This window comes from Pseudorasbora parva, chromosome 24, assembly GCF_024679245.1.
Source record: "Pseudorasbora parva isolate DD20220531a chromosome 24, ASM2467924v1, whole genome shotgun sequence".
In the NCBI taxonomy this organism is placed as follows: domain Eukaryota; kingdom Metazoa; phylum Chordata; class Actinopteri; order Cypriniformes; family Gobionidae; genus Pseudorasbora; species Pseudorasbora parva.
The window spans coordinates 20,684,475-20,710,679 of NC_090195.1; the positions used below are offsets into that span (position 1 = coordinate 20,684,475).

Below are 26,205 nucleotides of genomic sequence, written 5' to 3' on the forward strand. Positions count from 1 at the left end.
AATAAAAATGCGAGAGTAATTAGCTTATTATGTCATTGATAGGCGATGCACAGACACGGCAGGCACGTTTAAATAGCTAATTTCTCTGGATTTAAACACTCTTGAAAACATTTGGGATAATGTAAAATTGGGATAATTATTTTGCTGACACAGGCCACCTATTGTGCCTTTAATGTGGCAATAATCAAATAAAAACGCTTAAATCTTCTAACGTTAATAAAAACCAAGAGTTAGTAAATGCAAAATAATCAGACACACATGTAGCTTATAAGACAGACATTAGAATATCCGCATTATTTCAGGTAATTGTGAGCTAATTACACTCCATGACCATTGAAATTCATCTTTTTATTAAGACAGTTATTGTTTTTAAAGATTTACAAATGGGGTGTATCGTAGCGACATTAGGATAAACAAAAAAAGTAAAATAAAAATATAGATGCACATTTTTTTAAACGTAATATTATTTGTTTAGGTATTATTAACTAAAAACAAAGGCTTATTTCCACCATATTTACATTTAGCATTGCATTTATTTAAATGCGTCTCTTTATTTTTTATTGCAAAGAAAATACAAAACCAATACCAGGGAATCACAGTTGAGAATTAAATTACAGTTTACAAAATTATTATAAAAAATATTATAAAAATGACACAGTGAGACAGTTTTAAGACATTTAAATGAGTCTCCTACTACACAAACCCAGCTGTGGCGATGAATGAAGCGACGTCACAAGGAGCCAATAAGCTTCCGCCTTACAATGTTCAATGAACAACACAAGATTTTTCAACATCTGCTGACTTGGCTTGAAGCAAATCCTGACGACGCTCGCGTGACTTCAGAACTCGATACAGATCTGTATCTGTATTTTAAAGCTTCGAAGCTTTAAAAGCAAGAATCACTTCTACACAACTTTGTTCAGGCGTTTTTTGCAGTCGGTATTGAGAAACGCGGGACGGAGCACAGCGAGTCCTTCGCGGAGTCGGATACAGTCAGGAACCAGCGCGCGCTTGCGTCAGCCTCGCGATTCATTTAAACCACTTCAATGACATAGATGTGTCAGTGTAGAACTCTTGACTGAAATGCAACAGCTAGTTTTTCCACTTTGTCGTGTTTTATTGGAAACGCACGCTTATTACAGTAACCTATTACACTTATAAAATATGTTAATCGATTAGGACCTTTGTATACAACGTTGTATTTATTATTGTAACATCTCAGGCTAGTTCGCAGAGATAGGAGCGCCATTATTCGTCCAGGATCTGAGCTGAGGGTGGGATCAGCTGATGATAAGTTACACGTGTTACAGTGCAAGGGTCTTACTTTACTCTCCTCTACCTCAAGAGTTGGAATAACACTATCTCCAGTCTGATATGAGAGCTGCACAGGACTGAAGAGGAACAAGCCCCTCTCATATTGCTTTATTTTTATTTTATTGTTTACTCCACCAATTTGACTTGCACCAAAGATGTCCTGCCTGTTGCTTGGAGTACTAAGGAGGTGAGTGTCTTTTAGGCATCATTAAACAAGGTAATGATACCCCATACTGTATATTGTGGTAATATCGCCTATTACCTTGTTGAGCTGCAAAACAGAATTAAAGGTCTAGATATACTTTTATTGGTTTTTCTTCTGTCTCAAAATATTCAATATATCACACCCATCTCGTTCCTGTTTAAACATCCTTGTATATAGTTTATTTTAATACTTAAACAAACTTGAACTGGTCTATAAAACATCTTTACAATTACAGTGTCAACTGTTTTAGTGGGGTACTAAACTACGATAGCCTGTTATAAGGCAGAATGATATCTGATAGCGTTATATAGAAATACAGAGTAGGCTAAATTATGATACTCCAAAGTCCTGCAGTCTGCTATTGCCAAATATAATGACATTTGCCACATATTACATCTCACTATTAGACTGAAAGGAGTGTTATTGAGTTTGTCACGTACAGGAATGCAGAAACAAGTCACGTAGGCTACTGGCATTTTTCTTGAGTTTAGAGACAATGTGAATGTAAATCTGAAAAAACGGGTTATTAATGAGTAAGTAGCATCACCTTTGACCGCACAAAGGCAGAGCAAGCATTTGTGAGCAATATGTACCACTATAATATGGAATATTTGGAGATCAATCACATGTCTTTCAAGGCCAAAATGATGATGTTGAACAAAATCTGTATCTACTCTGTCAGTCTCTCAACAGAATGAGTGATTACATCAGCACAGGACTTCAAGTAAATATGCACAGTGTGAAAGTCTAGTTAGCTAAACTTTACCCTAGAGCTGCATGATACCGGGAATTGATTGTTAATGACGTATACGTGTGTGTGTTTTGAGTGAAAAAATCTCCTAACTTGTTTAACAGGTTCTTTTTTTCTTGCATTGAAACGCCCTTGAGGTATAGCCGTAATGCATGCATATAGTTCAAAAAGAAAAGCACAATTTTTTTTAACCCAAATTTCACTATTGCACATGTCTGTTAATGGTACGTGTGGTATGTGTTCATGACATGCATGCACATAGTGTGCTTGTATAGTGGCCCTCAGACTCTAAGGGGAGGGGAGGGGAGTGAATGCGAAGGAGGCCATCTGATTGGTCAGTTCACATGAGGGTGTGTATAACTGCTTATGATAAGTGATAATTTAAAGCTCAGTGGTTATTGATGAAAGTGAGAAATCATGGGGGCAAAACGGTGATAGACTTAGAGACTTTGTTCAAGTGTGATTTGTATACTTTTCATGGCTTTGGAAAACAATAGAAGATGAGTGTTGCACTTGGGGTGGGGGTTGGGCTGAACAGAATGAAAGGGTAAATGAAAAGGAACCCACCCTATCCTTCAGATATCCTCTTAGTTATAGAAACCAGTCCTTGCAGTCATGTGCCGTCCTTTTAGTTGAATGGTCAGTTTGCTAACGCCGTTAAAGAATGACAGGCTAGTTTTTGACCCCTATGTAAGTTCAGGAAGCAGATGATTGAATGGAAAAGACAAAATGCAGACCTCCTCTGGCATGAAAACCTTTCTTTTTTAAGGCTGTAATTATAGATGTAATTAACAATGTTAATTATAACTGCAAGTATGCTGATATTTGTTAAATACAACAACCACGCAAAAACATGTCTGCATGTAGTGCATAGTAGTTAAAGATGCGTACTATAAAGTGAGTGAAAAAGTCAGAAATGACTTAAAGTCTTATTTGTAAAATATATACAACACACATTTGCAAGGTTGAAAGAGAATATCCTCTCCTCACCTTTTTCTGCCATTTTATTCAATTTACATTTATGAATTTGGTAGATGCCTTGACATTCAAGGTCTGCTTTTTACCAGTTTGTGTATTCCTTGGGAAGCAACCATAAGGGAACCAACGCCATGACCATAATATTGTAAATTTTAACGATAATAAATTATTTGCTGTAAATGAAAAAAACAACAGCAACAACAACTTTAGATTAGGGTACAATTCTCACTATTAACCATGCCTACTGACTCAATTATAGCTACATTTCTAATTTACTTCTTATTAATACATATTAATTAACATAGTTTTAGGTAAGTTTAGGTATTGTTTAGGATTGAGGGATGTAGAATAAGGTCATACAAAATAAGGCATTAATATGTGCTTTATAAGTATTAATTAACAGCCAATATCCTAGTAAAATGCATGCTAATAAGCACCTGCACATGTTGCATATTTAAGTCCAAAGGACACTGTATAATATTGCAGATTCTAAATCACTTATCTTTCAGTTTTGGTCAAAGATATGTGTTAAAGTACATCCAGCAGTTATAATGCAGTATTCATATTGATAATAATCATACTGTCAGCTTAAACACACTTTTATTCATTAATGTAACATGGCATAGATGTTCATCTAGTTTATAAATGATCTACAGTCTTTAGCTTAGACTTTAAAGGGGGGTGAAATGCTATTTCATGCATATTGAGCTTTTGGATTCCCATCCTAAACATAGACAAAGTTTCAAAAACGAATGTTGGACGTTTGATGGAGTATTTCTGTGTCAAAAATACTCCGGTTTCTCACAAGTTTCGGAGAGTTTTTTTCGAGTATGGGTCCGCTTGACTTCGACAGAGCGGAAGGTCATTGTATGGGCCGTACGGGCTCTTCTCCCGGAAGGGTGCGCACGCGCGTGACTAGAGCGAGAGATGCACGCCCATAAACACTGCTTTCAAGGTGCAGATCCACTCGTCCGTGCAACACTTCTGTCGCGCCCTATGGTCGTGCCGCGCTCCAATTTATTCCTATGGGTGACATCAAGCGACTCCAACGCTTCATCACAGCATTCCGGGAAGATTCGCAAAAGTGGATCTCCAAGGTCACTGCTATCAGGACTTCCCGAAATCAACAGTTACCAAAGAAGTGTGTTTTTGACGGAGTGGTCCCAACGATAAAGCTTCATGGTCGTGATTTGGAAGCAGGCGTTGAGTAAAACTGCTTCAAATGTCTATGTTGTTGGCTATCGTCATGCAAGTAAACATCAGTAAACGACACGATCGTGAAGAAAGTTAGTCCATTTATCAATGGAGCATGCGATCTATGGTGTGTGTTTAAATACATTTGTTTAGCTGACCACTATAGGTGTCAGTTTGTTTATTGTAAAACCACCCAAATTTAAACCTAGGGAAGGTTCTCACAAAGCGTGCTTCATCATTCAAATGCACTAACGGTTACTCCATTGTTGTTCTATGTATAACGTTACACTAGTCTGACGTGCAAAACCGTTTTGCTTGCTACTGCTAAGGTTTAGTCGCATACAATAGTCCATAAACCGAATCATGTCATCATAAACCGAGTAAACACACAAATGTTGACAGGACACTAAATACAGTAAGTTACATACCACAGAGACGGACGTCCTGCTGTTGTTGCTTCTCCTATTCAATTTATTTCAGCCTCCGGATCTGATTCTGGATCATATATTTATTAGTTGAATCTGATTGATAGCCATGGTTTATTTAGGGTAGCGTTTTCTTCTCCACGCTTGAGGACGTCACCACTTTGTGCGCGCTCGTTATTCTTTAGCTCCGCCCACACAATACGCCTCCAGTCGCTCGTTTTTTTCCAGAAAGACTCAGTACAGCCTATATTTCTTTTATAAATACAACAAAACTAAAGACTTCTCGGAGATATGAAGGATGCATTACTACTCTATAGGTACTCAAGATTGACATGAGATTGACTGAAACTGAGTGTTTTACCCCCCCCCCCCCCCTTTAAATTTAATTGGGTTTAGAAATGTTCCATTTGAATCTGGAGTATAGGAGTTTTATAGCCACCTTATTTTTAGGATATAAGAGCACTCACTTTTTTTACTTGAATGTGCACGTCTTCCGGTGTCCTCAGCCTCCAGTTGTTCAAAACTCAATAATGCTGCTTCAAATTGCATAGTACCGTATTTTCCGGGCTATAAGTCGCACTTTTTTTCATAGTTTGGCTGGTCCTGTGAATTATAGTCAGGTGCGACTTATACATTAAATTTAATTCATACTGACTGACAAGAATAAACATATAGCCGCGAGAGGGCGCTCTATGCTGCTCCTGTAGCCTACCCCTTAAAAAATTGACTGAAAACAGAAAAAAACTTAAAGACAACAACTTAGAAAGACTGAACACAAACAAAATGCCCCAATAAAGAAAATCTTATTCTGCAAATTACAAACCGAGAACGATTCACACAGCGTTCGTCTCGCGCGGCTGAGCTTCTCCCGGCAGAGAATTCAAGCATCTGTGGACTCGTTCCATCAGCTTTGGCCATCTTGCTTACAGTCCGCGATTAGCTTTCTTTGTTTTCTTCATTACAGTTAAAGTAACGTCTGCTTTTCGCCAGTCCCTCATAAGTTTCTTACTCACTTCAAACTTTCTTTCTTCTGCTTGGTTATGCACAGTGAGCGGGCGCGAGCGGGCGCGAGCGGGTGCATGCATGCGCGCGCGGCTCCCGCTCTGCTTCTGCCCTAATGCGACTTATAGTCCAGTGCGACTCATATATGTTTTTTTCCTCTTCATGACACATTTTTTGACTGATGCGACTTATACTCCGGAGCGACTAATAGTCCGGAAAATACGGTAATTATAAACACATTGACACACAAATAGTTTTAATTGGATTTGTTATTGTTGTTGAACCCAATGCATTTGAACTGACAGATTCACAAAATTATGTAAAAATGACCATCTTGGCGAGAACCCTGAACATAGTTGGTTAAGTCTGAAGTAAATGTAAACAATCAAGAAAGCCTGGCATTGTACAGTATCTGTGCCATACTCTTGATAATATTCCTGCTGCTGTCTTTGTTTGTTATGTTATGTTGATCAAACAACAAAAGAGTAAATCACTGACTGCTCTTGACTGAATAACTATTGTAACTTTAGGATGAATCTATATTCTGTATATGTCAGTTATGCTTTTTTCCCATAAGTTGAATATGGAAGGCATTCCATCAGAAGCTAGATATTTTACTTTTTAACATGTTAAATATGGATATTTTAGAGGCATCTTAGAAAAACCCATCTGTTCGCTTCAGAAGGCCTTTATTAAGCTGTGGAGCTGGAGCTGTGTGGATTACTATTATAATGGATGGATGCATTTTTTTGGGCTTTAAATTTTGAGCTGCCATTCAGTGCAGGACATTTTTATTATAACTCCGATTGTATTCGTCTGAAAGAAGAATTGCATATACACCTAGGATGTCTTGAGGGTAAATACATCATGGGGTATTATTCTTTTTTGGGTTAACTATCCCTTTTTATCAATTTAGTGCTGCACTCATTTTCATTCACTCATTCAGTGAAATATATTGCAATATTAGTTCAGTAATGTAGGGAATAGTGAATGGAGGATTTCAGGTTCAGGCTTTCATCATAGTTTTGAACAAAACAGTTGAGTGAATGATTCAAATAACTCACAAAAGACACTTGTTGTCACCCACTGGCATATTGATTTAACTTACAAAAAAATTGCTTAATAATTCCTACCACTAATGCAAAAACTGACAGTCCACAGTGATAAATCATTGATGTTGGATTGTATGTCAACACTCTTAACTGTTTATAATATAATTATAATTTTCAGTTTTGGTGTGTGTGTGTGTGCTTTTAAAATGTGTAAAACTAACCCAGAATGTGCGTTTTGTTGGTTCACCCATTCTTATGTGATTGATCTTACTTTTTTTTTACTGTCTGCATGTGCCCATGTAGGCGAAATGCCATCAATACAGCTTCAGTAGGAGCGCGGTCCCTCTCTTCCATTCCCTCTCTGCCATCATCAGTGGCTGAGTTTGTGTCTGGCGCAGTGGCTGAGTGTAAACCTGCTAAAGTGCACGTAGTCACAGGCACACCAGAGGAGACAGCAGACATCCTGGCCAATCTGGAGAAAGATGGCATGGTAAAGAAACTCAGCAAATATGAAAACTGGTAAGTAGTTTTTTGCTTGTATTGTAAGTATTTTAAAGTGCACCTATTATGCTTTTTAACCAGATGCATTTATAACAACAACAAAAAAACACCTGAATTATTTTGAGTGATCGGATTTAAATCTGCCTTGAAAGCGTTTTAGAGGGCACTTGGTCTTTTCACAATTGGAAAGCTATCTGACCGGAGAAAACGCATGAAGTGACCTGATGTAAACAGCCCCTCTGGCTCAAATTGATATGGTAATGATATGGTATATGGTAATGGTAAGGGGCATTTTGTTTCTGACCCACGGCACAACAATCACAACAGACTGGGCCATCTGACCAAGCAGAACAGCGTTGGCTTTCAGAAAGGCGGGGTTCAGAGAGACCTTTATTATGAAACTGTTTAGTGGGTCCTGCACACTGCGATTTTTCAAAATCCTTTGCGAATGTTGCTTGTCAGACTGTACGAACATGATCCTTGATGTAACCGTGTCACACTGTATGATCTTAGTTGTCATTAATGTCAGACTGTACGATAGTCAAGGCGTTCTAAAGACGGACGCACACAAGAAAACTCGTCCAAAGTCATCAGTCAATGACACGTTAGGTGACAGTGAGCTGCATTACATGCAGGACTGAAATGGTGGCTACAAACAAAGAAACCTCTAGCTCTGGTTTTGATCATAGTTTGTCTTAAAAAAACAAAATCCAAAAATTTTAGGATTTGCAAAATTTGTCTCAGATGGCCAAATTGTGGCCAAAATCACACAGTGTGCACCCAGCTTAAGACACGGTGAGAAAACAGATAATTATGCAACATATATTATGAGAAAATTATAATATAATAGGTGCACTTTAAGAAATACTGATGATAATATGAATGGTCTGACATAACTTTATCCTGATTTAAATTTCTGCTGATTTTATAATCATTTCTGTGTGCAGCTGGCTGGCACGTACTGACCCTAAAGATGTGGCTCGTGTTGAGAGCAAGACAGTGATCGTCACGAAAGACCAAAGAGACACTATCCCCATCCCCACCGGAGGTGCCAAGTCCCAGCTGGGCAGCTGGATGAGTGAGGGAGACTTCAAGAAGGCCAGAGAGGACCGCTTTCCTGGCAGCATGGCAGGTTTGTGTGTTTCTCAGATGACTGATCAATTACTGAAAAAAACATAATTTAGTATGTTTATGAATCCATTTACATTGGACACACACACACACACACACACACACACACACACACACACACACACACACACACACACACACACACACACACACACACACACACACACACACACACACACACACACACACACACACACACACACACACACACACACACACACACATACACACACACACACACACACACACACACACACACACACACACACACACACACACACACACACACACACACACACACACACACACACACACACACACACACACACACACATATTGGTTCATTTCAGTGTAGACATACACGCGGAATGAGTAAAACATGTTTTTTATATGTGATAGTATTGCATTGTTACAGATTGTATTGATTATGTGTAGGTGTCTAACAGAACATACCTTAGCATGCTGTCACCGGCTGGAGAATACTTTGTTCACTCTCTTGACTTGATATTTGAAGGTCGCACACACACTACGCTCAAAACCAGCATAGAAAATAGCCTATCACTCATTTATTATGATGTTTTTTAATGTAAAAACCACACAAACATCATTAGTTGACCTCAAACAATAGTATATATATATACATGGGCCTGACTTGATGTCTTTGTTCTGTTGTAAAAGAAATTATAAAACAGATTTGAGAGGCAACATTATTTTGCACAATGTATTGATAATTTATTGGATATGACAAAGACAAGAATCAATGCAAACATACATTAATAATAACCCTACTGTGATCCAGGCATCTGAATCAGCTATTTAAAATACTGAAAGTACACTTGTCTTATATATTGTTTGCCTGGATATATACCTGGTTATAATGCTTTTCTCCATTATTTGATTATCATGATGAATTACTGGTGCCATGATCAATAGCAAATGTACACAAACCAGAGCTCTCAGAATCAAATTCAGTTTACTGCAGCATCTGCCTTTTGTGGAACGATAGTGCAGAGTTAATTGTGTGAAAAATAATTGTTATAAATAACAATCCTGACTAGCATAGGAGGCATGTTTGAACTGCAAAGAATAGCTTTTCATTTAGTAAAACCCATACACAGATTCCCATCAGGAGAACTTTATTCTTATTTTACCTGAAATATTCATTTAAAATCTAATGTTGTTTATCCGTCCTCATGATCATGTAGGATAGGCTGGAAAGAAACTTTTGCAATGCCTAAAAAGTCTGAATATTTCTACCTTTCTGACCCTCTGTAGGACGGACTATGTATGTGATCCCCTTCAGTATGGGCCCTGTGAACTCTTCTCTTGCTAAGTTTGGTGTTCAGGTGACAGATTCTCCATATGTGGTGGCTAGCATGGGCATCATGACACGTATGGGGACACCTGTGCTGGAGAAACTAGCAGATGGGGCGGAGTTTGTGCGCTGCCAGCACTCTCTGGGCCGACCTTTACCACTCAAAGGTACCTTAACTGCTTTATTTTAATGTCAGATTAAATGTGATTCAATCCATCAAATAAAACTCTAAACTTCAGCAATTCCTTCAAATGATCCAATTTGTCCTTTTTAAACAACAACATTATTATTGTAATAATAGTTTTTGGCTGTTTACGCAAGCTTTCAAAAGTCTGGGGTTGTTAAGAATTTTTTATGTTTTTGAAAAAAGTGTCTTATGCTCACCAAAGTTGCATTATTTGATCAATAATACAGTAAAAACAGCAATATTCAGTATTTAACTGTATTATTAAAATAATTAATTTTATTATTAATATTCTAAATATTTTTTAACAATCTAAATAACATTTCGTATTATTAACAATGCTGAAAAAAGTTCTGCTGCTTAATATTTTTGTAGAAACCATGATATGTTTTTTCAGGATTCTTTGATGAATAGAACATTTTCACTTTTGATCAATTTAATGTCCTTGTAGATTCAATTTCTAAAAAAAAAGGCTTACTGCATCATAAACCTTTGAACGACAGTGTATATATATATATTTTTTTTTTTTCTTATCTCTGCTCTTCCCACACAGCTCCTTTAGTAAACAGCTGGCCTTGTAACCCAGAAAAGGTGTTGATCTCGCATCTCCCAGACACCAGGCAGATCTTATCCTTCGGCAGCGGTTACGGTGGAAACTCGCTCCTTGGAAAGAAGTGCTTTGCTCTTCGTATCGCCTCACGCATCGCCAAAGACGAAGGCTGGTTGGCTGAACACATGCTGGTATGGGATGCCAGACAAAATCCTGGCTCTTGCTTTCGAGTTTAAAACAATGCATCTAACTGACATACTACTCTCTCAGCTGGAGTTTTCATTTCTAAACATGTTGTTGATACTCGTCCCTGTTTCTCTTCCCTCCAGATTTTGGGAATCACAAATCCTCAGGGTGTAAAACGGTACATTGCAGCAGCGTTCCCGAGTGCTTGTGGGAAAACTAACCTGGCCATGATGAAACCATCACTGCCAGGCTGGAAGGTTGAGTGTGTGGGCGATGACATCGCCTGGATGAAATTTGACAGTCAGGGTAAGAAATATGACTTGTCCTAGACAGCAATTATTGACACAAGTGTGGGTTTATGGGCAGCCAGGAAATTACACCATATCTCTTATTTTGGCATGTTTATTGGGCAGCAAAGAGAGATCTAATTAAAATTAAAAATAATTGTGTAGCTCACCAAACAAAACGCAGTAAAAACAGTTGCTCATGTGTGCAGTATAGTGTAGAGTGTATAGTGTATGAAATGAGGAATCTGTTGAGGAGAATACTGTTGCTTATGATTTTAAATAGATGTTTTAAATACAAACGATGGTGCATTTTGACTCTCTTCTCCAGGCAAACTCAGAGCTATTAATCCAGAAAATGGTTTCTTTGGAGTTGCCCCCGGGACATCCCTAAAGACCAACCCTCATGCCATGGCAACAATCTCCAGTAACACAGTGTTCACTAATGTAGGAGAGACCAGCGATGGGGGTGTGTGGTGGGAGGGTCTGGATCCACCTGCACCTGGAATCAAACTCACAGACTGGCATGGAAAGTCTTGGAAGTATGGTAAGATTGTTGATTAGTAAAGTCTAAATGAAGACTTTACTATAGTGAAGTTTAAATTTACTGTAAAACAAATGTACTGTACTACAAATTTTTTATACAAAATATATATTTTACAGAACTATTTTTAATCTAAAAATGCCATATGTCTAACCAAGTTGTGTTCCAAATTTGAAGTTGATATAATTAAAACCCACCGGGTGTCAAGCACATTCCATTTCATTGTATGCGTTCTCCTTTAAGAAATGAATACATTTCTGTCACAATATCACTTCTATTACAAAACAGAAGCTATTTCCAGCTATATGAGTTTTGTCAAGATTAAAAAATGTTTTGATTATAAAATAGAATAATTGCTTGCTAAAAGGAATTTAAATACAGTCCTATGGTAAAGCAATGTCTGATTTCAAAATAGGTGTAAACTTTCCAATGATACCTAGTTTATGATGATTCATAAAATGTGATTCAATAAAAAAAAGAAAAAAAAGAAGCACCAAGCACCCTATTGACAGTTAAGAGAAACATTCATTAAAGGTGCCCTAGAATAATTTGAAACAATATGTTAAATTGTTCTCTGATATCTACATAGAGGGTATGTGGCTTTTTAAGGGCAAAACTTGTCCAGATACAGTTTTACAGGTCCATTTACAAACCCTATAAATTGTCCCTAGGATGTAATGCTCTGTTTTTGCCTTATTTAGAAGTGTCATGAATATTAATGTTGAGCTCTGCTCTGATTGGCTTTTTTCAGCAGCTCACAGCTCACAAGCAGTTCAGCTGTTTAGCTTGTGAGTCCTGACCATCCTGACAGAACACAGACAGACTAAATGACACTTTAAGCAAAACATCTCAAATGGAGATTGATTAAATGCAGCTTACTTGTTTATTGGTGTTTTCAGATCATCCGCGCGCGAGAAAGAGCTCGTGTTTGTGCGGTTGCAAGATTTCAGTAATTAAATCCCCCAAACAGAGCTTTTCTGTGAAAAAAACCCGTATGCATTCTGTTTTACCTAAACATGTCAAATCTGGCAACCATATGCACACAAGCTCTCTCTCGCGCGCAGATGATCTGAAAACACCAATAAACAAGTAAGCTGCATTTAATCAATCTCCATTTGAGATGTTCTGCTTAAAGTGTGTCATTCAGCCTACATTTTAGACTACATTTTTTTCTTTTTTCGTCAACGATATTGCATGTTTATATAACATTAGTCACAATGTAGGCTACGCAGTGACTGTGATGTAGCCTAATCTGAAATACAAATAGGCAAAAACATAGGAAACACCATACTTCAGTTCTCAAAAATATATAACTTATATTTTTACAAAATGAATAGCCTTGTCAGATGACTATCGTCTTAACTTATATGGTGGAAAAGGTGACGTTTGCTAGAAGGATCGAGTGAACGATCTAAGCAAAGTATCTATGGTTGTATTTTGTAATACAAAATAATATTACCCTTTGTCATTAGACACACTATTTAGTTTGGTATGGTACTTGGAGTTTCCTATTGTGACTGTAAGCATCTAGCGTCATCTTGACAATGCTGTCTCTCTAAGAAACTTTCAATTTAATCAGAAATGGTTTAAACATTTAATAAGTGGATAAAATTGCTGCTTACTGCTTGCAGTAATACAGTTGTAATTGCCACTTTCCTCAGTTTAAGACGCTGAGCGAAGTTTGCTTGAAATGGGCCGAACAAACGAACAATCTTGAATTAAATTGTTGTGGTATTGGATTATAAACATCAACCATGACTGTTGACATTTTTATCTGTGGGAAGGGTAGAAAAGTATCCTGCACAGCCTGGAACATGAAGTGTGTCCATGAGAGCAGCTTGTTTTGATGATTCGCTCCCATTTCCGCCTGACAATGAACATGTTTGGACAGATGCAAATGTTGGGGGCGTGCATGTAAATGATCCCCAACGCTTGCGTCACGGTTGGGTTTATGTTGAGAAGCACTTTATTCCCGTTGTGTTATGGATTCACGAGATTTACATAAGTAGTAGGAGGCAATGATGTTTGAGACTCACAGTATGTGATGTCCATGTACGGAACTCTTAATATTTCACCATGGCATGGTTAATTCAATTTTTCATTCTACGGCACCTTTAATACATAAATATACAAATTGATAAGGTTATATAAATATAACTTAATTGATCAAACTATCTTCTGTTTCTCAGGTGATTCTACACTGTGCGCTCACCCGAACTCCAGGTTTTGTGCCCCTGCTGCCCAGTGCCCGATCATAGACCCACGCTGGGAGAGTGATGAGGGCGTCCCTATTGATGCCATTGTATTTGGAGGCAGAAGACCAGAAGGTGGGTGTCACTGAATCAATTATTTTTATATCAAGATAGTTATACTACTAGGCAAGGCAAGTTTATTTGTATAGCACATTTCATACCCAATGGCAATTCAAAGAGTAAGAATTAAAAATAAAAACAAGGATAATTAAAACAGTTGTAAGAAAAAAAAAAAAAAAAAAAGAAAAAAAAAAAGTCAAATACACAATAGTGGTCTGAAATAAAAAATACTTTTATTTCAGAATGATCCATCCAATTACAGTCAGTCTCTACATAAAACATCCTGCAGTTTACATGCACGTACCACCTTAAGTCGATCAGCGCATTCTCAAAACACAACATCCATGTCAGTCACTAGTCCCTGTTTTTAATACAATAACCTTCTTGTTAAACCCATTTTCACAGATTTCCACATACTCAAGAACCTTTTTGTCAAACTTGCCATCTCCACCAAACCCAGTGTTCACTCAATATTTAACTCAAATTAACGATACTATAGCCAGCAGCTATCAAGCTGCATCTCTCACCGGGTCACCCACTGAAGCCAAGCAGGGTTGAGCTTGGTCAGTGCCTGGATTGGAGTCCTCCTGGGAAAACTAGATAGCTGCTGGAAGAGGTGTTAGTGAGGCTAGTGGGGTCCTAGCGCCCCAGTATAATCATGGGAACTCTACTCAAAAGCACCATTCTTCAGATAAGGCATTAAATGGAGGTCCTGACTGTGTCAGGTATAAGGAAATGGAGGACCCAGATGCAGAGTTAACAATTTATTGACAGGACAGTTCAACAAGGCACAAGGAGGAGTGACAGTTCAAACAGCAGGGTCAATGGGGAACAAATGACAGGACAGATGAACGTGGCTGCTGGAACCAGCTCCAGGATGGAGCAGGTTTAAGAACCACTGAGGACTGACCAGACCAGGTAGATGGTAGAAGTGAAGACAGGGCAGGAAGCAAAGAACCGCTACTGGCTGCTCAGAACCAGTCCAGCTACCAGGCAGAAGGAACCAGCAGGCAGGAAATCCCAGGGAGGAGGCACGAACAAACCAGTTACAACACTCAAGACAAATAAAACAAAAACTGGCAAAACTAGAACCCCAGTAAACAAAACAAAAAACTAAAATAACTGGACCTAGAAAAGAGAAAACAAATGAAAAAACAAAATAAAGCCCAGAGAAACAAGATCAAAATAATGAAAAACTTGACTAGACTAAAAACTTAAGAACAAAGAAAAAAACTGAAAATAAAGAAATCCTAATCTAGAATTGACAGAAGGACTAACTATAAATGGGATTTGACAAGAGCTGCAAGCAAACACTGAATACATACTCACAAGCACACAACAGACCAGCAAAGACAAGAGGGAAAGGAGCTCAATATAAAGTGATCAGCACATGAGGAACAGGTGAGCACAATAAGTCAAACGAGGACTAGACCAGACTAAACAAGGGGGCGTGGTAACAGCAAACAAGGAGGCAGGACAAGAGGAGCACATGACAAACATATGCTGCGTTACGATGCTGCGTTCCACTCCACTTTAAGACACGCACTTGCAAATTTCCCTAAGCACTTCCCCTTGGGGGAATCTCTGCCGCCATTTTGAAGTGCGTTCCACTTCGTGAAGTGGACAAGGGAAGTTTGTATGGACAGACCCTTGCTCCCTCGATTTTGACAGAGTGAGCGAGTCTACTTCATATGTACACTTCAGGCAGCTTCATATACCACAATGCAACGCGATTGTGACGTCACCACATATCACGTTTAATTTACCACACCACAAACAACTATAACTATTTTTTAAAACATTTAAAACAACCCAAACATCCATATACATATAGAATGCTGCATTAAACAATTTCGTAAAGGTAAAAAATAAATAATATATCAACTCCATAGTGGATTCCAAGTGATCAAGGGCTTAGGGCGTTCCAGTTCAGTCCATTTGCAAAGTTTCCGCCAGGAGTGGGCACTCATGCAACATATGCATGACGCACATCCGAGTGAACGAGACGGAGGGAAGTTTGTGAGTGAAGGGCATGATAAAAAAACGAACTGGAACGCAGCACAGTTCGTTTTTATCATGCCCTTCACTCGCAAACTTCCCTTCGTCTCGTTCACTCGGATGTGCGTCATTGCTTACGTTGCATGAGTGCCCACTCCTGGCGGAAACTTTGCAATGGACTGAACTGGAATGCCCTAAGCCCTTGATCACTTGGAAAAGAGTAGGGGTGTAACCCTGGCATCCTGGCCAAATTTGCCCTTTGGCCTCTTTCCATTATAATCAGAGCATCCTGCTCAACCTTATACATACTAATTGGCTTCATCAGTCTGTCTTCTCCAATAAATTGGTGTGTGGTGGGTGTTCGGGCACAATATGGCTGCCGTCGCATCATCTAGGTGGATATCGCTCATTGGTGGTGGTATATTGGGGTATACATGTAATGAATTATTATTATATTCAATATGTTTATAATATTAAGTACTAAATCTTAATACTAAAATACTAAATAATATATATATATATATATATATATATATATATATATACACACACACTACAGGTGGGCATAGATTCATTTGTTTAATCTAGATTAATTTTGGAATTAATCTAGATTACAATGGCGCATCTGAATTCTGCATTCAGAATATGTGTGCACGCTGCTCAAACCAGGCTATAATGTTGAGAGGAAAATTAATCTTTCTCAGGGGTAAACTTTTTATTTCGTAAGAAGTTATGAAGATAATTTTGGAATAATGACACATAGCCTGGCTACTCTCTCTCATCTTGACAGTGTTTGTCCAAGGCACTTTCTACTTCAACTGCGCTTGACAGAAGAAAAAGTGTGTATTTAGGCTGTACTCGAGACTGGAAGAACTCCTACAGTAAACTAATTCTGCATTGCACGGTGCAAACAACCTTAGACTTATTAAGGTTTCCATTGGGATAAAATCAATTTTCCTTGAAGCAAACCCTGCCGCGTATTAGCAGAATCCATGTTAGCACATCATGTTGATGTGGCGGTAATTTGATTTCACACTAGGCATATACACATGTTTGAAGACTCATTCTCGCCCCCGACAATACAATTTGGCTTGGTATACATCCGTGCTAAAATATCAAAGTGAAAGTAATCATAGTAGTATAGACCCAGCTCCCAACCCTTCGAGAATAGATTAACGGTGATATATTTGTATCGCCCGATAAGAGTCTCACGTTAACGCAGCATGCTAATCTTTACACACTAATACACACTTTTATGATACTTTTATTCAACAGGGATGCAATACATTTATCAAAAGCGACAGTAAAGACATTTATGTTACAAAAAAATCTATTTCATATAAATTCTGTTATTTTTTACTTTATATTCATCAGAGAATCCTGAAAAAAAGTATGTTTCCACAAAATGTTTAAGAAGTACAACTGTTTTCTACATTAATAATAATTATTACTACATTATCAACAATAGTGTGTATATGTACATACAAATGCTATACATTATATCTCAAAATGTACCTGTCTTTTTTCCCAGGTGTGCCTTTGGTGTACGAGTCGTTTAACTGGCGTCACGGTGTGTTTGTGGGTGCAGCCATGAGATCTGAATCCACGGCCGCCGCTGAACATAAAGGTACAAACTTTCCTTTCTCCATATTATAAGTAATGTTTAAACACTACTAGTGACAAACTGAACAAAAAATGTTTTTCTTAAATTACAATATTTATGGCTCATTTTCCTTAGGTAAAGCAATCATGCATGATCCCTTCGCAATGCGTCCTTTCTTCGGTTACAACTTTGGCGACTATCTGGCCCACTGGTTGAGTATGGAGACGCGCAAGGGCCCGACCCAGCTCCCTAAGATCTTCCACGTCAACTGGTTCCGGAAAGATCAGAAGACCGGCTCTTTCCTGTGGCCAGGGTTCGGAGAGAACGCCCGTGTCCTAGAGTGGATCTTCAAGCGTTGCGGCCGTACCAGTGAAGACGAGGCTGCCACCAAGAGCATCGTGGGATGGATTCCACAAAACGGTGCCATAAACACAGAAGGCCTGGGTGGGAATATCGATATGGGTGCCCTCTTTGACCTGCCCAAACCCTTCTGGCAGAAGGAAACGCAGGAGCTCCGGACCTACTTCACCCAGCAGGTTGGAGCTGATCTACCTGCACAAGTGGAGGGAGAGCTGAGGGCACTGGAAGAGAGAGTGAGGGATTGAACAGACACTACATTACATTGATGCTGTGTTGATGTGAGGAATAGGATGGGTTGGGGTGGAGGTGGAGGTAACTGTTTTAATGTGACTGACTGTTGCACTGCAGTGGACACTGCATCTGAGAAACACAAAACCAAAAAGTTCACTAGATGTCATCAGTGGCATCAGTAACTAGGTGCCTTATTTTATCTTACAGTAGAAGCTAAAAACTCAATTTAATGTTTACAAGCTAACTACCAAAATGCCATTTTAGATTATCTTCGGTTCAAACTAGATCACTTGATGAATTTAAACCACAACATCTTTATTAAAATTATAGTTTATTTATACACTAACTTTTATCTACTAATTTTAAGGAAAACATATCAGACATGTCTTCAAGGAAAGCACCAATATCTTCATTGGTTACCTAATGAAAACCTTTTTTTATTTTAAAAGAATGTGCCTTTTATCTGTGTCATATGATATACATGATTCAGGTGTAGCCAGAGTTGAAGGATCTGGACCAAAGAGTACCAGTAAGTCTCAATCTTTGATTGCGTGTGTATGTTTTTACCTGAGCTGATGGAATAAATACAATTCTCAAACAAAATGTATGTGTCAGTCGGTTTTCTTATATCACAACAGTTGCAATGAACTGTTTCATAATCTATAAACAAAGACTGAATGATACCGCAAGTGTTTAGGTAACACTTTATTTTAAGGTGATGTAGTTACATGTTACTACCCAGCATGTACTTACTATTGTATTGTGATAACATGAAATTATGCATAATTACAAGTAACTCACCCTAAACCAAACCCTAACCGTAACTCTATAGTTAGTAAATGTTGTTAATTAATATCACTCAGTACTTGTTTAAGTACATAAAAAAGTAAAATAAAGTGTTTTATACTTCATACAATACCATAAATCTCACGTATAGAGTCCCCATCCTGTTTTGAACAGGAAATTGTCACATAAGATTCTTTTTGAAAGTGAATTTTATAAGATGAACACAAATACTCTTCATAAAACACTCAATTTGATTCTTAGTTAACCCTGTAACATGACATGAAATAAGTCATAAAAACCTTAGCTTCAGTCCAGTAAATGTTCTGCTTACTTTTGTAAAAATGTCCCCTTCAATTCGAGGCCTTCTTTTTGACCACACATGGGTGTTTCTGAAACTATGGGCACTTGACTATCCCAATAAAAAAAAAAAAAAACTTCTATGAATTAAAATTTTAACCATCACAGTCTTTAATACATATAAAAATGTACACAAAATGTAATGTATATATATATATATATATATATATATATATATATATATATATATATATATATATATATATATATATATATACACACTATGATACAATTAAAGCAAGGCTAAATTTAACTAATACTAAAACAGAAGCACAAACTCATTTACCACAGCCAGTAATCATGGGTCCACCCTGTCCTAAAATACAATTACTTTAAGAGTGAGACTGAATTTAAATACATGCGCACGTGCACACACACACACACACACACACGCACACACACACACACACACATCTTCAGCCTCTTTGAAAGACATAACAACCAGCAGAGGTCACTCATACACTGATAAATTATTAAGAAACAGGTAATTTTGCTGAAATATATCTAGTTTTTGACAAACATAGCATATTTACGCAACAATAATAATAATATTCGAAAAAAAAAAAAAACGATTATACTAGAGTTGTTGCTAAGAGTGTTGTGCAGATAGCACCTTACAGATCTGTTTAGTTAAGCGATCCGTGCAAAAAAAAAAAAAAATCACTGTTATTGACCAATCAGCATCAAAGACCAGTCATCTGTTTTATAAGATGCATTTTTATACTAGACAAAATGTTTATACTACTGCAAAACAAATCTTGTGACCCATACTGTGAAGAAGGATTAAAACAACCATAAAACTCTTTAAATTGACACGAATGTAGGGTAATCTGAAATGTGTGTAGACCCTTTCAAAATATGATTGATAAAGGTTAATTTCTTAAACATTGTTTACCATTTATTAACTCAAATGGCTACAAAAGTACACAGTACATACACATCAAAATGATCAGGTGACATTTCATCAGATTCTGGTCCTATAGGCCTACTGTGTATATGATGTATGTATGCATGTAGTGTGTGTGTACATTACATTATATATTACATGCACTATTCGTTTACGTCAAGTTTAGGCTTACAACTATGGTCAGTCAGTAATATTTATAATTTCCCTCCGTTTTTGGGGATCATTTAAATGTACAGGGAGTGCAGAATTATTAGGCAAGTTGTATTTTTGAGGATTAATTTTATTATTGAACATCCATGTTCTCAATGAACACAAAAAACTCATTAATATCAAAGCTGAATATTTTTGGAAGTTTTAGTTTTTAGTTTTAGCTATTTTAGGGGGATATCTGTGTGTGCAGGTGACTATTACTGTGCATAATTATTAGGCAACTTAACAAAAAACAAACTTGGATGCGTGTGATGGAGCATTGTCCTGCATGAAAATCATGTTTTTCTTGAAGGATGCAGACTTCTTCCTGTACCACTGCTTGAAGAAGGTGTCTTCCAGAAACTGGCAGTAGGACTGGGAGTTGAGCTTGACTCCACCCTCAGCCCGAAAAGGCCCCACAAGCTCATCTTTGATGATACCAGCCCAAACCAGTACTCCATCTCCACCTTGCTGGCGTCTGAGTCGGACTGGAGCTCTCTGCCCTTTACCAATCCAGCCACGGGCCCATCCATCTGGCCCATCAAGACTCACTCTCATTACATCAGTCCATAAAACCTTAGAGAAATCAGTCTTGAGATATTTCTTGGCCCAGTCTTGACGTTTCAGCTTGTGTGTCTTGTTCAGTGGTGGTCAACTTTCTGCCTTTCTTACCTTGGCCATGTCTCTGAGTATTGCACACCTTGTGCTTTTGGGGCACTCCAGTGATGTTGCAGCTCTGAAATATGGCCAAACTGGTGGCAAGTGGCATCTTGGCAGCTGCACGCTTGACTTTTCTCAGTTCACGGGCAGTTATTTTGCGCCTTGGTTTTTCCACACGCTTCTTGCGACCCTGTTGACTATTTTGAATGAAACGCTTGATTGTTCGATGATCACGCTTCAGAAGCTTGGCTATTTTAAGACTGCTGCATCCCTCTGCAATATATCTCACTATTTTTGACTTTTCTGAGCCTGTCAAGTCCTTCTTTTGACCCATTTTGCCAAAGGAAAGGAAGTTGCCTAATAATTATGCACACCTGATATAGGGTGTTGATGTCATTAGACCACACCCCTTCTCATTACAGAGATGCACATCACCTAATATGCTTGATTGGTAGTAGGCTTTCCAGCCTATACAGCTTGGAGTAAGACAACATGCATAACGAGGATGATGTGGTCAAAATACTAATTTGCCTAATAACTCTGCACTCCCTGTAGTGTAAGGTTTAGGGATATGGTTGTTAGGACTAATTCAAATTCTGTTTGTCCATTTTCTCAACACTTTTGGTTCTTGTTGTTTCTCCCTGTCACTTGAATCTCACCATACTCAGTCTGTGGTTCATCGTTTGAGTTTTTCCTTGTCATGTTGTCCGTCTGGAGTTTGGAGAAGTCAATCTCTCCATAGTGGATATCATCGGTTTCTTCCCTCTCACTTTTCTTGCTAATCGCAATGGAACTGTTAGCGTAGGTAGCCACCATGATACTGTTTCTATTCGTAGCCTGAGGAAAAAAAGGGTAGATTATTAAGGGGAAGTATTATTTTTAATATCGCTTTCAATTGGCTGCAAATTAAATGTTGTTAGGAGATCATTTAATGAGACTTTAGAAGCTCAGCAGAAAACCATTTACTTTTAACAACATTTAGTGACTCGTCCTGCAGATTGTTTCATTGATTCATTCCCTCAAATTGATTCGTTCATATAGCTAGGCTGCATCAAAAATCGCACACTTGTTTATTAGGCGATAAACCGCACAGTTTGTGACAAAAGTATGTCCAAATAAAAAGAGTATAAAGACCTACTACTTCTGGCAAGATTCTGAATCTGAAGTATGCATATGATGGAAGATTTACACTGGAGAGGATGGCAGTGAATGGCAGTGAAGCTACGCAACTGACGCTGGTAGGTCACATGACAATGACAAAACGGCAAATGTAGTAGGGGAGAGTGGGGCAATGTGAGACACTGGGTAATGTGAGACAGACCCTGTATCTGCTCAACAAAACACATTTGTGGTCATATGACCATTAAGTTTTCAAGCCCCTCTAATTTCCCATAACATATTTTAGTCTTAAACATATTTTTATGTAATAGTTTTAATGTCATAAACACTAGCTGGCTCTAAGGGTCCAGTGTTCTAATCTAATTGGTTCTATCTGTCATTTGAATGTTAATTCAAACATTTTGAATTATATCATGTTGTAGATTTTGTTCAGAGTTACTAAGTGTTTAGACATTATTATTTTTTGCTTAATTGACCAATCCCCATGAGTTTGTTACTAGTCCAACATTAGTTCTGTAATGTGTGGTTGTCAGAATTCAAACTGTTACATCATATGTCGTTATGGTAGTTTCAGAATAGAAAAAGTGGTTCACTTTACCCCCTTGATTCCTAAGCTGGGGTAAAGTGAGACACAAGACCACTTTTTTTTAAAAACAATCAGGTTTTCACTGACCTTCATCCTGAATACATTCTGATAATTTTCATTGCTAGGAAACATCCTGAATTAATGGGAAATGTCAATTTTACTGATATATATTATTTTAGCTTGCTTAGTGGGGAGCAAATGTAAAAACTGTCTCACTTTACCCCACTCTGCCCTACGTCCAGATTACACTCACACCACACACATTCATACTCTATAGAACATAATTTTTAGCAACTGGTAAGTAATTACTTATTCAAAATAATGACCTACTCAAGAAGAGAGTATACGAATTTATACGCAGTCACAGACTCATTCAGGAACAAACCATTTAATTATGACTGAGTGATTGAATCATTCACTAAACTGATTTGTTAAAAACACTGATTCATTCAGTAATAAAAGGTGCACTATGCAACTTTCCGTCCACTGTAGGGCACCTAAACAAAGGCGTAGTTTGATGACGCCAAGTGTGAGCGCAGTATCTTGGGACATGTAGTCTTCACCTCACAGCCGGGGGAAAATAGGACTCGGGCAGAAATCATGTTCATGGATGCGGTTATAAACGTTACTGTAGTGTGAAGCAGAGCAGGGCAGAGTGTTGTGGAGCTGAGCACGGCTGCTGGAGCGATTGTTAAACAAACACATGGCTCGCGAGCACCGGGAATTTTATTATGACGGGACACACCCTGCGTCTCAATCAGCTCCCTAGTTCACTAGTCAGGGCACTGATTAGGACGTAAGTCAATGGGCTGACTCCCTGATCAGTGCCCTGACAACTGAACTAGGAAGCAGATTGAGATGCACCCACATTCGCCAGGCGCCTGCAGTATTTCCGTCATGAATATAAGGTAAAGCAGCTCTGTTTATCATATTAGATACATTTAATTGTGTTTAAAATTATGTTATGATGTTACTCTGTGCGTTCGCTCAGCGCTGCTGTGACATGTTCACACTACTAAGAGAAAAGCGCTTCTGCAGAATAAAACCGAGGGTAATGCAGATATGACACAATGAACAGGTGACTCCCTCAAACGCTATGCTGAAACGTCCAGGGCCATTGGTTAAAATAGCAATATTCTCACAATTTACAAATAGTTGGAAACATTTGGGATATTGTAAGTACTAAACTGAACAAAATGTATAACACTGGCCTAGTGGTTTTTGGATATTTTACTGCAAAAATACTACATAGTGCACCTTTAAACACTGCTGTAGTTTGAGACACAGACATGCAATGGTTAATTCTGCGGTGATTCATTTGGAACATTTTTGCTGTGGACAAAACAACTCGCAATATTTTGTTTAAAATGTAAGTTACTCAGTGTCTTGTTCATTGAACATTTATTATTTCATATATATTAGTAGAAAAAAACCACCTGATCACTTTCTATGACATGGGCCTGACTTGATGTCTTTGTTCTGTTGTAAAAAACAAAACAAAAATGATTATTTATATATATAATTTCATTATTTTAAAGATTATTTATATATATAATTTTAAGTAATTACATTAATTAATTTATATACATACAGGGCTTGACATTAATATCCACCAACCCACCAAATGTGGGTGGCACTAAGTACTCCTACTAGCCAGTTTGGCGGGTTGAAGTTTATATATAATATACAGTTTTCAAATGAGTTTTTTTTAAAAGACATCTAAAATAATAAACTAAGTGCAATGTAGTGGTGTCAAAAATATAGATTTTTTATATCGATACTGAAATATCTGAAACTCTTACAATACTTTTTTTTTCCAGAATAGATACCTGTGCATAATTTCACTCATTCCCGCAGATTTTGTTTGCACTAAATTAGCTGTTTTTCACTGCTTATTTCTCTTAAATAGTCAAATACACACAAAATAATGTCAAAATGCTGGTAATGGCGAGAATTCACGTAAAGACAGGTAAGAAAGAAAACACATGTAACTGTATAATGTCTTAAAGTGAAAACAGCCTAATATATCTGCTGCCAAATTATTGGGCAATATTACAAATATGGCAGTTTCCCACCATGGTATCGATGTCAAAATTGTGTCAACATTGTGAAAATGCTGAGTGGCTAGAAACCACTAGCCACATTGGCTGGTGAGCTATACATTTAATGTCAAGCCATGTAGACATATATTTCTGTTATTATACATTTACCTCATGAAGTAATAGAATACTGCAGAGAACATAAAAAAAGCCAAAAGTCCTCCTGTACAACCATATATCACACGAGAGTATTCACTATCTCCTAAAATACAACAGAGTTACTTAGGAGTCTGTTTTAAACAGTATTCATAAATTCATGATACATCTGAAGCCAATGTCTAATTTACCTTCAATCGTGAGCTGGATCTCTGCTGATGACTGATTGCCATGTTTATTTTGTGCAATGCAGAAGTACGATCCTGTATTATTATGAGTTACGATTAAACTAATCTTCTTTCCCCAAGCTATTGGCATCTCCTGTTCACGTTTGTACCAGGCGTAGTTCATGTCATTTGATGGACTGGCTTTGCTTATGCAGGTCAAAGTCACATTAGTGCCAACAGAGACTGAAGCAGCTGGAGTAATGATGATATGAGTTTCTTTTGGAGGAACTTTGATGGAAACACAAACACAGAGTAAACTTAACATTAAGACCCAATCATAAAATATAACTGATCTATCCATCATGTTTTATGAACACAAAAATATTCCAAATCTCTTACACAGGACTCGCAGCTTCACGCTGGTCTCCACAGTTAAATCTTCAGATGTTTTTCTTGGATATGTAGCAGTGCAGGAGATGTTCTTTTTGTGATCCATGTATGAAGCTTTGAAGGTCACGTGTGAAAACACTGACTGGGTTTTATCAGGTTTCTCCTGTAACTGTGTTGTAATGTTGGCAGATTCAGGGATGTTGGTCCAGGATATTGTAGGAGGTTGTTCAGGACAGGGGGCTTCAGCAGAGCAGCTCAGATTGACTGTTTTGTTCTCCATCACAGAGAATGTATCATTGGGTTTTAGTTCAGGAGGTTGTGGTGAATCTACAGGATAAATTATTGCAGACATCATTAAGGAGAACATGCAATGCAAAATCAAACCCAGAATGGTGTTTTCACACATATGTTTAATATATTTGTGTTTAGTGGATTTCACACATTTTGGGTTGTTCTTAATTATATAAAGGGTCCCTTGGCCCCCTTCATGAAAGATGAGAATGCATTTTTGTTTTTCTGTTTGTAAAATCCATTAATACATGATACAGATAGTTAAATTCTTTCAGAAATTTGTCCTGCTGCAAATATTTGAAACAGTCACTGCATCCGAAATCAAATACTTCCCTATATATGCCAAAAGAGTAGTATGTCCAAATACTTGTTTTTAAAAAACTTTAGGCGAAAATTACCTGGATGACCTACTTCCACCAAGATTCTAAAGTGTGCATT

The 26,205-nt window shown here is 37.8% G+C and overlaps 2 protein-coding genes across 2 annotated transcripts in view; one reads left to right on the forward strand and one right to left on the reverse strand.

The window, feature by feature from the left end:
* Nucleotides 1-967: 967 nt before the first annotated feature.
* Nucleotides 968-18,723, forward strand: pck2 (phosphoenolpyruvate carboxykinase 2 (mitochondrial)). The gene is made up of 10 exons (XM_067435539.1): nt 968-1,501; nt 7,225-7,440; nt 8,370-8,554; nt 9,829-10,035; nt 10,606-10,793; nt 10,932-11,094; nt 11,404-11,619; nt 13,806-13,943; nt 17,458-17,553; nt 17,665-18,723. Exons 1-10 carry the CDS (start codon nt 1,470-1,472, stop codon nt 18,132-18,134), a joined length of 1,911 nt encoding a protein of 636 aa, XP_067291640.1. The 5' UTR covers nt 968-1,469; the 3' UTR covers nt 18,135-18,723.
* A 2,307-nt stretch (nt 18,724-21,030) lies between these two features.
* The window catches only part of si:dkeyp-28d2.4 (myelin-associated glycoprotein), a 30,234-nt gene continuing 25,059 nt past the window's right edge, over nt 21,031-26,205 (reverse strand). The window contains exons 3-7 of the mRNA XM_067435216.1: nt 25,486-25,803; nt 25,111-25,374; nt 24,935-25,025; nt 24,161-24,203; nt 21,031-21,856 (exon numbers count right to left, since the gene is read on the reverse strand). Coding sequence (XP_067291317.1) covers nt 21,632-21,856; nt 24,161-24,203; nt 24,935-25,025; nt 25,111-25,374; nt 25,486-25,803 — 941 coding nt within the window. The 3' untranslated portion in view covers nt 21,031-21,631. The remainder of the gene's footprint in view (nt 21,857-24,160; nt 24,204-24,934; nt 25,026-25,110; nt 25,375-25,485; nt 25,804-26,205) is intronic.